Here is a 13,431-nt window from a genome sequence, read left to right on the forward strand (position 1 = left end):
ATGGTTGGTGGGTGGGCGGGGCCAAAGGGGCTGCGCCCAAAAAGCTCCATGGCAACGGGACGTAGCCAATAAAGAAAGGGGGAGGGGTCCGAAGCTCGGGGGCGTGGCCTGGGGAATGACGAGTTATGAGCGGGTCAAAAAAAGGGGCGTTGTCCTGGGGAGGGGCGTGGTCAAAACAGGGGGCGTGGTTAGAAGGTGGGGGGGGTGGCCATTGAGGGAGGGCGTGATTTAGGCGGGTCCCTGGGAGTCCCCAAGGGTTCCGGGAGGTTCGTGGAGGTGAGAGTGATTTTCGGGAGTCCCCAAGCCTTGGGGGGCATCTGGGGGACACCCGGGGGGTCTGGGAGGGGTGAGAGTGATTTTGGGGGGTCCCGAAGCCTTGGGGGGGATCTGGGGGGACACCTGGCAGAGTTTGGGGTCTCTGGGGGGTTATTAAGGACTTGGGGATGGGCAGGGCTGTGTGGGGTCCCCATGGCATTGAGGGGGTTTCCAAACCTTTGTGGGGGTCTTCCTGGGGTCCCCACAGCCTTGGGGGGGGCCCCAGCATTCTTTGACACCCAAAACCCCCAGACCCCCATAAACCCTCCCAAACCCCCATAAACCCCCATCACTCTGTGACCTTCCCAGACCCCCAACACCCCCAGACCTCTCCTAAACCCCCACCACTCTTTGACACCCCCCCCCCCTCAAGACTCGCCCAAATCCCCACAGACCCCCATCACTCTTTGTCCCTCATTTTCCCCTGGACACCCTAAACCCCCATCAATCTGGGGAAGATTTCCTCCCAGTCTCCCATCTCTCCCTGCCCTCTGGCAGTGGGAAGCCATTCCCTGTGTCCTGTCCCTCCATCCCTTGTCCCCAGTCCCTCTCCAGCTCTCCTGGAGCCCCTTTAGGCTCTGGAAGGGGCTCTCAGGTCTGCCTGGATCCTTCTCTTCCCCAGCTGAGCACCCCCAGCTCTCCCAGCCTGGCTCCAGAGCAGAGGGAGGCAGAAGGAGCAGGGAAGGAAAAGAAAGTAAAGGGGAGAAGGGAAAGAAATCCGAGTTGGTCCACTCAGATCTGCCCCTCTCCCCTTCCAGCCCCATCCCGGCCTCCTCCCAGCCTGTCAGCCCAGCCCTGTCCCCTGCCTTGCCCAGCCCCCTCTTTCCCAGCTGTGCATCAGACAGACCCCCCGGGCAGTCCCTGCTCGGCTTTCCAGTCCCACCCTCCCCAAGCAGCTCTTTGCTTTCCCCCCTGTCTCCCTGGGAGCCCGGCAGGGGCACTGCCACCTCAGTTCCAACCCCCAAGGCCGTCCCCGGGGCAGCCCCAGCTGGTCCCAGCTTCTCCAGAGCGCGGCTCCGATGCCCCCAGGCTGCCTGGACAGCACCGGTGCTGCCCCGGGGGCTGGAAGGAAGCTGCTGGGCCACGGGATCCTGCACAGGGGGCACGGCAAAGGCTTTTGCTCAACAGCCAGGCCAAGGGCAGGAGCAGCTGCCGGTGGGGTGAGAGCTGGAGGGAAGCGCAGCAGGCCCAGGCCCCTGAGCAGGGACGGCTGCCCTGGGCACACGCAGGGCCCTCCGGAGCAGGGAGTTAAAGCACTGCCTCAGCCAGCCCTGCCCCTGCCAAGGTGGGACCTGCTGCTGGCGACTGAAAGGACTCCTCTCCCAGTTCCTGGAATCACACTCTTTATTAGCACCGCCTGGGACAGGTTAATAAGGTTTGTGGGCGTTGGCGGCAGCGTCTGGCTGCAAAACTGTGTTTGAAAGCAGTCTGGGCTCTGGGAAGCAAGGCCAAGGTGGAACACGAAGCAATCTGCCAATATCCTCTGGGGGGAGCCCGACCAAAGCTCTGCTCCTTAAAGCAGCGTTGAACCTGCCCAGAGTGTATTTCTCACCCCACAGGCGTCCCTGGGTGGGGAGGCAGGTTCAACCCCTCAGCTGATCCCAGCAGGTTCAGAGGAGTCTTCCTCAATTTTCCCCCTCTCCCCAACTTACTTTTATAGGAATTCTTTGTGTTTAGGTGGAGCTGGAGTGGCTTCAGTCGTAATTACCTTTTGTTTCTGGTTGCTGTAAAGTTCTCTTGCTGTATCTAATGGGAGGGAGTGTTTGTGGCTTGGCACCTGAGGAGGGGGTTGGACGTGGTTGTTGGCTCTGCAGCAGAACACCTGGATTGTCCCTTGGCTGACAGGTACTGGAGGGTCCCATGATCTTTCCAGTACCACAGTGTTCTCCCTTTGGGCTGGGATTTGAGTGCTGCAGGAAAGCTGGGCTTTGCTCACTGCCCCTTATTTCCTCAGAGCAGCTCATCCAACTGGGGCTTTCTCGTGCTGCCTTTGCCCTTCCCCTGGCACTTGGGCTCCATCTTGGCCATGGGACTGAGCAGCCCAGGGAGGGTTTTTGTACTTTTGCTCAAGGGCAAAGCAGAGGGAAATGTTTACGGCAGGAAGGGAAGAGGATTCTGGCTGATCAGGAAGCGAGGGAGTTTCTGAGCGACGGCCGGAGTAACGCGCCTTATTTCCCCCAGTTTGTGAGCAGTTGGATCCCATTGTCTTCATGGGGCTTGAGAGCATAAGCATTGAAACGGCATTTTGTGGACAGCCTTGTACTCTGTTCTGCTAAACTGCAAAGCCGTGGAGGTTCTTCCTTCATCTCCTTTCATCTTTCTTCCATCAACATGGCCTAAGGCTTGTCCAGCTCAGCAAGTGCTTCCTCCTTGGTAATTCTCTGCCAGGGCTCAGGGATTTGTCCGAGGCCTTGAAATTTCTTACCGTGCCAGGTTTCTATCTCTGTCCTGAAATGAGACACAAACCACTTCCAGTAGGCTTGTGTGGTTGGATCGGGAAGAATGTTCCAAGTGGAGAAAGGAGGTCCTGCATCCCGGTATGTCTGGTAGGAAATCCAACCTTCATCAGGAACTTCGAATTCACAATCACTTGCAATGAGGCTGGAACAAATATCAATGACCAGGTGATCTGTTTTGTGCCACCACTCTCCCCTCAAAGCTTGTGGTCGATGGAAGAGAAGCTGATGGTCTCCATCATGTCCCTGCATGGTGTTTGTGCAGACAGCCCCACAAAAGGGACACTGCTTCCAGCACCCCCAAAACTGCTCTGCCAGGATGGTGTGAGGCTTCCTTTCAAAACAACTCAGATCAGCAACAGCAAATTCTTCCCTGAGTTTGTCCTTCATGGCAGGCAGTGCTTCTGCCATGGCTTTGCTCAGGAACTCGATGTCTGTGATCTCCTGATGCTCGAGGCCCTTCAGGTCACTTCTGGGCAAGTTGATCAGCTCTGTCAGTTCCCTGCAAAATTCATCCAGCCAGAGAGAGATTTTGTCCTTTTGGTCTTTTCTGTCTTTGACCCTTTGGGTTGATGAAGCAACAGCTGACAGGATGTTTCCATAGAGAACATCAAGGGAGGAATCTAAAAACTTCTCAAGCCTCCGGCTCTCACCTAAACAGTAACTCTCAACACGTCTCTCAATGTACCACTGAAAAAACTGTTCTGGGTGTTGAAGGTACCGCTTGAAATACTGAAACTTTTCTTCTTGTGCCAGGAATCTCAGGATACAAACATCCAGATTGGCTCTGTTGCCCTGGAAATCTGGGACTTTCCCCTGCATGTCCCCAGCGATGGCTTTAGCCGTCCTCTCATAGACGGCCCGGCAAAGAGCTGGGGCAAGCTTGTCACAAAGGAAAACAGCAAAAGCTGTGACAGAAGTGGCTCCTTGGCAGGAAATCTGGAAACATGTGAAGTAATCTTCTCTCTTGCTGTTCAGGTAGGTGACTGGGTCATTTGCCTTCTGGAACGCTTCGTGCATGGCTTTAAACCTTTCTGCTGCCGTTCCACAGAGGTACAGAGATAAATCTATGATGTAATCTTTGTTAACAATAAATGGTGCATCGCTGGGGACGGACTTCACACCTTCCTGTACTTCATGGAGTATTTCATGAATAAAGGTTCGACTGTAATCCCGTTTCTCCTGTTCCTTCTTATCAATGTTTGCCCACACACGATCTATGATGTTGTCTGTGATGTCCTGCAAGTTCACATCAGCATTGGAATCATTCCATGGGAGGTATGTTTTCCAATTAGCAATGGAAACGTTCCATGGGAGGTATGTTTTCCAAACCTTTTTCTTTGTGACATGTTTCTTCAAGTCCAAGGAAAATCCTCCCTGTTTGGGAAATGACCTGATCCGTTCATGGAAACCAGGCTCCTTAAAATGCTCCAGAAAGACATCTTCTATTTCGGCATCAATATCCACCTGTTCCAGTGGGGGAGCAGCATGGGAGACTTCAGCAATCCACTTGTTCCAGAGAGAAGTAAAGCTGTCTCTCAGTTGTATCTCACTGAGCCTGTCGCCTTCAAGAGTCAGAGCCAACTCCCTGCTCCTTCTCAGGAGCTCGTCTTCATATTCCCACTTCCTTGCGTCCACTTTACTCTGGGTCTTCTGCAGTTCAATGAGATTCTGACATTTCTTCCGAGTTTCAAGAAGAAGATTCTCTTTTAGTTCTTTCAGCTTCAGCTCTGTGCTGCCTTTCCACTGGACCAGCATCTCAGAGTTTTTATCTTCCCTGAAATACTTTTCCATGTCTGTCACGATGGCATCACCTGTCTCTCGCACGAGCCCTTCCAGGTGTTCTCTGGTGACTTGCTGCAAGTCCCCGTTCCGAATTCTGTTGTCGAGTCTCATTTGTACGTCTAAGACGTGACTCCTCAGCCTCCAGGTCCACTGACAAAAGGCAGTTTCCAGTTTCCTGTAGACAGCAATCTCCAGTGAATTCTTGAAGCTGAAAACAAAGTTCTCGTTCAGCAAAGCATTCCAGAGGTCACCAATACGGACTTTCAGGCTGGAGAGCGTCAAAATGCTGCCCTGGGACTCCTTGGCAGCCTGGAGAACTTTGCGCTTCAGTTGCTGGACGTTGTGGCTGTAGGTGGGGTTGGGTGGTGCCATTGGGGGGTTTCCTTCCCACAAGTGAGCAAAGTAGTGAATGTGGGTGTTCACGTCAAAGCGGATGACGTCGCTGAAGGAGGAGACGTCACAGCATTCCTGCTGGGCAGCTGCCACGGTCATTTCATCCAGCTTTTCCTGAAGACGTCTTTGTCCTTCCATGTTCTGCTCCTTGGCAGTAACTTCTCCCACGTTTTGGTGGACAAAGAGGCAGCTGGGGGAAAGATTTACTTTCTTCATCCTCAGAAGAGCCTGCACAGAGATCTGAAGAACATCCTGCATTTCTGAGGGATTTTCCCCAAAGACGTTGATCAGGGTCACGTTGCCGATGCCGATGACAAAGGTGGCCACCTCATTGTCATGGTTCAGGGACTGTTTATTGGCCATCTCTATGGCACGAAGGCCCTCTGTGTCAACAACCAGCATGTAATCAAAGCCCACGTCCTCTTTCAGCTGCTCGTCCAGTGGCAGGAGCTGCATAAACGCTCCCCGGGTGCATCTCCCTGCGCTGACGTTGAACTGCAGCCCAAACATGGCATTCAGCAGGGTTGACTTCCCTGTGCTCTGGATGCCGAGCACGGAGAGAACAAACACTCGTTTGTCCCCCAGCCTCTCAATTAGGCTGTCAAAGATTGCTCCCACCCAGCACAGGGGCAGGTAAGAAGCATCCCCATCCATCAGCTCCACAGGATACCCCAAAACCATCAGCTCTGCTGCCATTTGGGGCAGTTTGACAACGTTTTCATTCCTTAAGTTCCTTAAGTGCAGAGCTTCATAGATCTGCCCTACCTCTCTCAACAGATGCTCCAGGCCAACGGATGAATCGTTAATTTCATCAGAGAGGGCCTCCAACCTACTCAGCATCTCAGGGTTCGGATTAGTTTTTCCCTTGTTTTTCTTTTTTTCCAGGATTTCAGACCATAACTTGTGATAGTCTCTCCTCAGTTCCTCAAGGCGACCGGAGGACAGGTCGTCCATAAAGACCTTCATCCACTGCAGGAAGTATTTCTTGGTATCTGCTGGCTGTGACTGGAGAAAGCCAAGGAATGGTTTCATCAGCTGGTTGAGGGGGAAGGCTCGCTCTCGTTGCTTTCTTCTAATTGCTGCCTTCTCGGATTCAATTTGGCTCCGATGGTGCTCGATGCTCCTGTTGCCCTTCTCCTGCAAGCGAGTGAGTTCTTTGTCCTTTTGGCACCACTGGTGCCACAGTTTTCCTTGAAGAGGCAGGAACTGGGATTTGATGTCAGACAGTTTCTCTTCCTTCAGAAGGGTCACCAGCTCCTTTGCCTTTGCTTTGGCTGCCACACACTCGGGTCGATCTTCATCCACTAAAAAGCCGTGCTGGCGAGCTTTGTCCAGGCAGGCGTCCAGGCTGAAACGAGGGTTGGACCCTTCCAGGAGATTCCTGATTGTTTTGGTAAGCTTGTTCAACATCTCTGCTTCGCTACTGTTCTTGATCCCTATTTTTATGTTTTTGCTGAAATGTCCAGCTGCAACATGCTCTTTGTCAGTGAGAAGACAAACCAGAGGCCTTTGTGACTGCCACAGGTCACACAGAAGCTTTGTCCCTCTATCATCCATGTGCTCAGACTCGGAGACAAGAGCCACGTTGAGAGCAGAGATCTCCTGTAAGAAGTGCAGCTGCGCTCCGTGGTCCCTGGCGTCTCCATGCAGGTTACAGAAAGCCACACAGCACTCAAAGGTGTCATCGGGGCTTCCCCGGGGACAGTACCAGGCGATCTCCACAACACCTGCCATCAGCAAACGCTCTCTGGTGCTGCCTTGGCAATGGCGGTGGAAAAAAGTGTCGTGTCTTTGTTTGCTCAGCAGAGCATTGAGGAGCTGAGACTTGGAAGAGGAGGCAGAGGTGCCAATGCGGATGAAGGACACGATGGGCGTCTCTGCCTGATGGATGAGTTTGTTATTGTGACTGCTCATCCTGGGCTGCTGTCCCGACTTCTCGGCCTCTTTCCAGCTCCTTTTGATTTGACTGAGGGCCCAGAGCGGGAACTCGATCTGGGCAGTGCCCGGCTTGGGCACCAGCAGGGGCAGTGCCAGTTGGCAGAAGGCCAGCTTGGTTGCAATGGACTGTCTCATGAAGTCATCAGCACAGTGGAAAATTGCCATCTGGAGGTCCATGGGGTGCACATGGCTGTCCCTGGGTGCAGCTTCAGGGGCTGTGTCCTCCGGATCATTTAGAAAATTCTCAAAGGAGTCTGAGGGTTCGTGCTCTTGCTCTGTGGTTTCTGGCACGAGGGCAAGTCCTGGGTTGCTCCCATCCCCACACGTCAGGTACCTCACCTTATAGTCCACGGTTAAGAGCTTCTGCAGGAAGTGAAATGGCAGTTCCTGCTCCTTGCTGGGCTGGCTGTCGTGCAGAGATGTCTTGCAGATGCTGTGGAAATGTCCTGTGCCCATTTTTCTTGGATAGTGACTTTCTAGTCCAAGGCGCTTGAGCAACTGGAGGAACTCTTGGTTTGCAGTGCCTTCATTGGCTTTGGATTCGCTGGCACCTGACTCGGATTTGGAGGGACTGGAAGGTTCAGTTGTTTGGAAAGTGTCTTCCATGTCTTTGAGTATGTTCTGCATCCTCACATCATCCCCTGTTTCCTCCAAGCTCCCACCAATGAAAGAATTCAAGTCACGTTCCAGCATCTCCCAGTCTGGGCACTCCCTGTGCTTCTGGAGGAGATTCTTTGTCCCTGTGGACCACAGGCCTTCCATGTGACCTTCCATGAAAAGCAACCGCTCCCTCTTCTGCTCTGGGGACAGCTCTTTGCTTTGGGGTGTCACGGTCAGAGCCGTCAGCAGAAGGGAGGCCTCAGCTCTGGCAGCATCTTGCTCCTTCAGAGTCACGTACTGCTCGTGTGCCGCTGCCATTGCCTGGGCCAGGTACTGAATTTCTGCATGGCCAAGGAGGTGCTGGAAAGTGCTGCTTCCCACCTGGTACCCTGTGCTGGTCGCAATTAAGAGCACCAAGAGTTCCATGTCCTTCTGAGCCCTTTCCTGGAGAGACCGCAGGAAGGAATGAATTGCGAGGCCTGTGGTCAGGGTGGCTTCTCTCTTTGCTTCCTGGACGGCAGAAGCAGAGGTTCCTGGTGCGTAGGTGACAGCATGGATGTGCTCCATCGTTTGCTGCAGTGTCTGCAGGAGCTCTTCAAGTTCAGAGACATTGGGAGTTTTGGGAAGCCTGTGGTCAGTCTGGAAGATCCATTGCATAATGAAGGAAGACTCGGGGAAGTCCTTGACAGAATAGATATGAGGATCCAGGAGGCTCCTCAAGATTGCCTTGATAGAGGTGGAGTTTTCTGGAGGTGACTCCTGGAAACTCCTCACGGTGTTCACCAGGAAGTCCTGCAGGGCTTTGTTTGACAGGCACATGTTGATCCAGACTCTGGGGTCCTTGGTTTTTGCACTCAGATCCTGTTTCAGATCCATCAGCACGAGCAGTTTCCTTTCATCCACCGCCCCCTGCCAGGCCTTCACAATCTCCATGAACTCTCTGGCCTCTTCCACTGCACTGGCCAGTTCCTCTCCAAAAGCGGTGCCGGCGCTCTGATTTGTCAGTGCTTTGTACGCAGCCCTGAGGGCGCGGCTCATTCCATGGACGGACTGAAAATCCCTGCTGTGATTGCACAGGATGACATCCCACACCGGGATCAGCTGGAAGCCGCGGTCGATAACGCACCACGTTGAGTTATTGGATATAAGCCCCTTTTCCCACTGAGAGAGAGAATTGGTCTCTGATGGGCCCCCTGTGGTGAACACCTGACACCGAATCTCTGTGTGGGAGCTCTCTCCAGCTCTGCCCTGGACAGAAGCCTGTGAGCTGGACCGGGAAACATCTGTGGCCCCTCCTGCACTGGCCCCGAAGCCACTGAAACTGGCCCCGACAAAGATGTTCAGGGCTTCAGATGTTTGTCACTTCACCTCTTCCCTCTGCTCGGATCTGAATCCTCCTGTAGACGCCTTCCACCAGAATATCCCCCCAAAGTGGAGGGGACCCTGACTGACGTGGGACCCAAACCTTCTGAAGAAGCTCTCCAGCAGGTTGGGATGGTCTTCTTCCCGAGTGAGGCTCAAAAGCTGTTCCATGCCTTGCAGCTCCCGCAGGGCCCCATCTGAGAGGAGAAGCTGATGCCTTTGGAAGTAGCAGGAGGCCAGAGGGGTGTACTGGTACTTGGTGGTGCAAAAGTAGCTCTGCTCAGAGTGGGACTGGTGGGTGCCCTGTGCCTGTGAGGAGCTGCTGTGATCTGCACCAGCTTCCAGTTTAACTCCCCAGAACCCGGCTTTGGCAGAAATGCTGATGCTGAAGCCCAGCTGCTCCATGGACCTGGTGAAAGTGGATTCTGCTGCACTGGAGGAGAACTCCTTGCTCTCAAACAGCGACCCTTGCTCTGGACCGGCGAGCTGGAATCCCTCAGGAACCCTGAGGAGCTGCTCTCGCTTTGCCAGCACATCTTCAGCCCTGCTGGTTCTGTAGATGCCCTGCAGGGCCAGTCCCGCCGATGCCCACCTCAGCACCTCCGTGTCGGGGATGTTCTCCCTCCTGCCCAGTGACGACTCCTGCTGCTCCAGCTGCTTCTGGATGCTCTCCAGCACAACTGCCAAGGGCTTCTTTGGTGCTGGCCAGAACTCCTTGGGAATGTCCATGGCTAGACAGAGAGCCTCTGCTATCTGCCTTATAGCATCCTGGCTGTGGCTGCGGCTGTCAAGCATTTCTTTCAGCTCGTTCAGGACTTGTTTGGCCGCTCCTTGTGTCTGCTTTGTCCTCTCCAAGTGCTGCTTTTCCTGCTCCTCAGAAGTTGCTTTGTCATCTCTTATTTTCAGGAGTTTCTGGAGCGCCCTTTTCTCCCAGGGGTGCCGCACTTGGCACTCCAACGTAAGGTAGTCTTCATATTGCAGGTGTTGCAGGGCTTGTGTGCACTGGACTCCCAGGGTCTGGGAGAGTTTGGGGAGCCAGTATCCAGCCTCCAGTCCTTCCTTCTGAAGTGCCTCTGCCAGGAGCTGTGCCTCTCCATGCCCCTCTGGGGTGTCGTCCTGCGAAGCCATGGCTGTGGGGGAAGAAAGGAAACGTTCCCTAAGGTTTGTTGTGAGAGGCCCCAGGCTCCTCTAAGAGGCTCTGCAGCAGCTCCGGCCCTGGGGGTGCTCCCACCTGGCTGCTGGAGCCCAGGCTGGGATGCCACAAGGCCCAGGGCCTCCTTCCCGGACAATGGACGTGCCTGCTGTGGGATCAGCCCTGAAGTTGAGTGTGTATCCCAGAGACAACACACACACAGACACGGACTTGGCCACACAACCTGCCATGGAGAAGGTGCTGCCTTCAACATTGTCCAGGTCCTCCCAACAGGACTCCTGAATCCATAAGTGCAGAGAGCCGAGGGCATTGCTGGATCCCTGGAGCACCGGCATAGCCCCTGTGCCCGTCCCACCCCCCTGCCTGCATCCTGCACCCTCTTCCCAGCACAGGGCTCTCCCGCTCGCCGGCTGCTCCAGCTGGTGCTCCCAGCACACAGAGGCAGCGCTGGGAGCTGGCGATCATTGTCCCAGTTTTCAAGATGGGCAGGAAGGATGACCCTGGGAATTACAGGCTGGGCAGTGTCCTTTCAGTGCCTGGTACAATTGTGGAGAAGGTTGTTCTGGGAGTTATTAAAAAACCCCTGAAGGACAAGGCAGTCACTGGTCACAGCCAGCACGGGGTCCTGAGGGGAATGTGCTGCTCATCAGACTAAATATCCTTTTATATCCTCCCCAATAACCCACGTAGTGGATCAAGGGAAGCCAGCTGATGGGACCTTTCTGGATTTCAGTAAAGCTTTCCGTCTCTCCCAGGATCCTTGTGGGTCCCTTCCCACTCTGGCCCTTCTGTGATTCCCTGATTCTCACCCTAACGGAGCTGGTGTTCTCCCTGGACTCCTGCCTTTACCCCTCTGGGATTTTCTACACCGTCCCACAAACCTGACAAGTGTCTCTGTCTCAATTCAGCTGGATCCTGGAGAGGTTGATTCCATGCACAAAGCCTTCCCCTGCCTTCAGCTTCCATCCCAGCAGGGACACCAGACCCTCCCCAAGCCAGGGCTGGCTCCCAGGGGTTGGCACTGGGCTCCTGGAGCCTTGCAGAGCCTTGAGTGTCAGCTTTCCCTCTCAGGCCAGTGCAGACTGAGGCAACCTGTGCCCTGGCCGTGGGCTCTGAGTCACCTCACCCACCTGAGAGCAGATGCTCCTCTTGGTCCCAGCCTTGAGTGCCCAGAGGACACGGGCAGCCAAGGTGCCCAGCTCAGGGGACACAGCACCGTCACAGCCCAGGCCTGGGGGACACGGCGGCGGGTGGAGAAGATGGGAACCCCCTGGAGAATTCCGGAGGAAGAGCAGCGGGAAGGAAAGGCCCCAGATCCTAAAGGAGAAGAGCTGAGAGTCAGGAGATGGCAACCCAGCAACGTGGAGGATTGATTGCAGGGAGCAGTGGAGGCCAACCCTTCTCCTGCAGTGGGGATTACCCCGTCAGCAAATAGTCCCCAGGGCCTTTGTGGGGTGGGGAGCAGAGCAGGCTTTCACCTGGGCCCTAAATCCGTGTTCCTCTGCAAAAGGAACCTGGACATGCTGGAGAGGTGGGACAGTGCCAACCCGCTGAAGGTCAACAACGCCAAGGGCAGGTGCTGCCCCTCTGTCGGGGCAATGCCAGGCACAAAGACAGGCTGGGAGTGGAATGGATGGAGAGCAGTCCTGGGGAGAAGGACCTGAGGGGCTGCTGGGTGAGAGGCTGGGACACGACCCGGCCCAGAACCCCCCCGTGGCCTGGGCTGATCCCACAGGGATGGTGGGCAGCCGGGCAGGGGGGATCTGCCCCTCTGCCCCCTCAGCTGAGACCCCCCTGCAGAGCTGCCTCCAGCCCTGGGCAACAGCAGCACAAGGACGTGGAGCTGCTGCAGAGAGTCCAGAGGAGGCCGTGGAGATGCTGCCAGGGCTGGAGCCCCTCTGCTCTGGAGCCAGGCTGGGAGAGCTGGGGGGGCTCGGTTGGAGAAAAGAAGGATCCAGGGAGACCTTGGAGCCCCTTCCAGAGCCTAAAGGAGCTCCAGGAGAGCCTCCAGCAGCTCCTGCACTCCCACCAGTGAGATGGGGCAGAGGAGGGGAAAAGCAGAGGGAAGAAAAAGGCTGGAGCAAGATCAGGGGAGTTGAGGAAGCAGAGGAAAACTGGGCGTGCTGGCAGAGCAAAGGAGGGCCTTTAGCCCCTGATTCCTCTCAGGGGCAGATGTGCAGCCGCTCCCTCGGCAGCAGAGCCTTGGGTTGTGCAGCGGCTGCTCGGGAAGGCACCTGCTGTCTCACGGCCACTGCTGGGTATTGTCCCCTCAGGCCACTTGTGCCAGCTCTGTCCACTCCCAACTTCCCTCCCTTCCCCAGGGAAATGGGCTCTGGAAGCGCCTGTGCCTTTGAGGGGCTGCAGCAGGGACCAGAGCGCTGCGGGCGGTGAAGTTTCCAGTGGAAGGGAGGGGAATCCCGGGAGGAAAAGGACCAAGTGTCCCCCCCGGGCTGGGGCCGGAGCAGGAGGGGCCAGGAGTGCCCCTCATGCCCCCGGCGCTGCCCTGCTCCCTGAGGAGCGGCGCGGGGCACAGGCAGCACCCGCGGCCCCAGGAGGGCCCCAGCACCCCCGGTCCTGCCTTCGGGGAGCGCAGCCCCCGGACCCCGCCTGGGGCTGGGGGTGCCCGGGCCGGGCAGGATCGGCCCCGCCTGCGGCCCGGCACGGGCTGCAAAGGGAAGGGGCTCCTTCCCTGCCATCTCCCCAGCCATGAGAACCCCCCGGGATGGGAAGCAGAAGACAAACAAGCCCCCGCTCCGTGCTGATCCCGGCTCCCAGCCCCGCAGCTCAGCCCCAAGGTCCTACCGTCTCCCTCCGGAGCTCCCGAGGTGAGAGAAGCCCAGCGCAGCCCCTCTGCTGACCCAGCCCCGGCTCTCCTGTAGGTGCTGTTTTCCCTTTTATAGGGACCCTGGGGTGCGGCCGCTGCATTCCTGTTAATCAGGTGTTTGTCTGCAGCAGAGTGGGGAAACGAAACTGCTGCCTGGTTTGGGGTTGTTCAGTGGAAGGTGGACTCGATGATCTTGGAGGTCTTTTCCAACCTTAATAATCCGGTGATTCCGTGAAAGACAGCAGTACCTGGGTAATACCTGGGGCTCCTGACTGGAAACCACCTGATCTCTGCCTCTTACCCCTGATCATCGAATCCCAGAACTGGGCAACCTGTGCCAGGACCTCCCCACTCTCCCGGTCTTCCCAATGTCCCATCTCTCCCTGCCCTCTGGCAGTGGGAAGCCATTCCGTGTGTCTGGTCCTTTCTGCCCTTGTCCCCAGTCCCTCTCCAGCTCTCCTGGAGCCCCTTTAGGCTCTGGAAGGAGCTCCAAGGTCTCCCTGGATCCTGCTCTTCTCCAGGGGAGCTCCCCCAGCTCTCCCAGCCTGGCTCCAGAGCAGAGGGGCTCCAGCCCTGGCAGCATCTCCGCAGCCTCCTCTGGACTC

The 13,431-nt window shown here is 56.1% G+C and overlaps 2 protein-coding genes and 1 pseudogene across 2 annotated transcripts in view; 1 reads left to right on the plus strand and 2 right to left on the minus strand.

Annotated features, from left to right (window-relative positions):
• The window catches only part of LOC127463876 (uncharacterized), an 18,919-nt gene continuing 5,488 nt past the window's right edge, over positions 1 to 13,431 (plus strand). The window contains exons 1-2 of the mRNA XM_051773889.1: positions 1 to 7; positions 689 to 910. Coding sequence (XP_051629849.1) covers positions 1 to 7; positions 689 to 910 — 229 coding nt within the window. The remainder of the gene's footprint in view (positions 8 to 688; positions 911 to 13,431) is intronic.
• LOC127463877 (interferon-induced very large GTPase 1-like) overlaps positions 1,903 to 13,431 on the minus strand; it is a 38,804-nt gene continuing 27,275 nt past the window's right edge. The window contains exon 3 of the mRNA XM_051773890.1: positions 1,903 to 2,023. The gene's annotated coding sequence lies outside the window, so the exon portion shown is untranslated. The remainder of the gene's footprint in view (positions 2,024 to 13,431) is intronic.
• Positions 2,018 to 13,431, minus strand: part of LOC127463847 (interferon-induced very large GTPase 1-like) — a 27,765-nt pseudogene continuing 16,351 nt past the window's right edge.

The sequence above is a fragment of the Manacus candei genome, unplaced genomic scaffold, assembly GCF_025592945.1.
Source record: "Manacus candei isolate 608988 ecotype Guabito, Panama unplaced genomic scaffold, ASM2559294v1 h1tg000177l, whole genome shotgun sequence".
In the NCBI taxonomy this organism is placed as follows: domain Eukaryota; kingdom Metazoa; phylum Chordata; class Aves; order Passeriformes; family Pipridae; genus Manacus; species Manacus candei.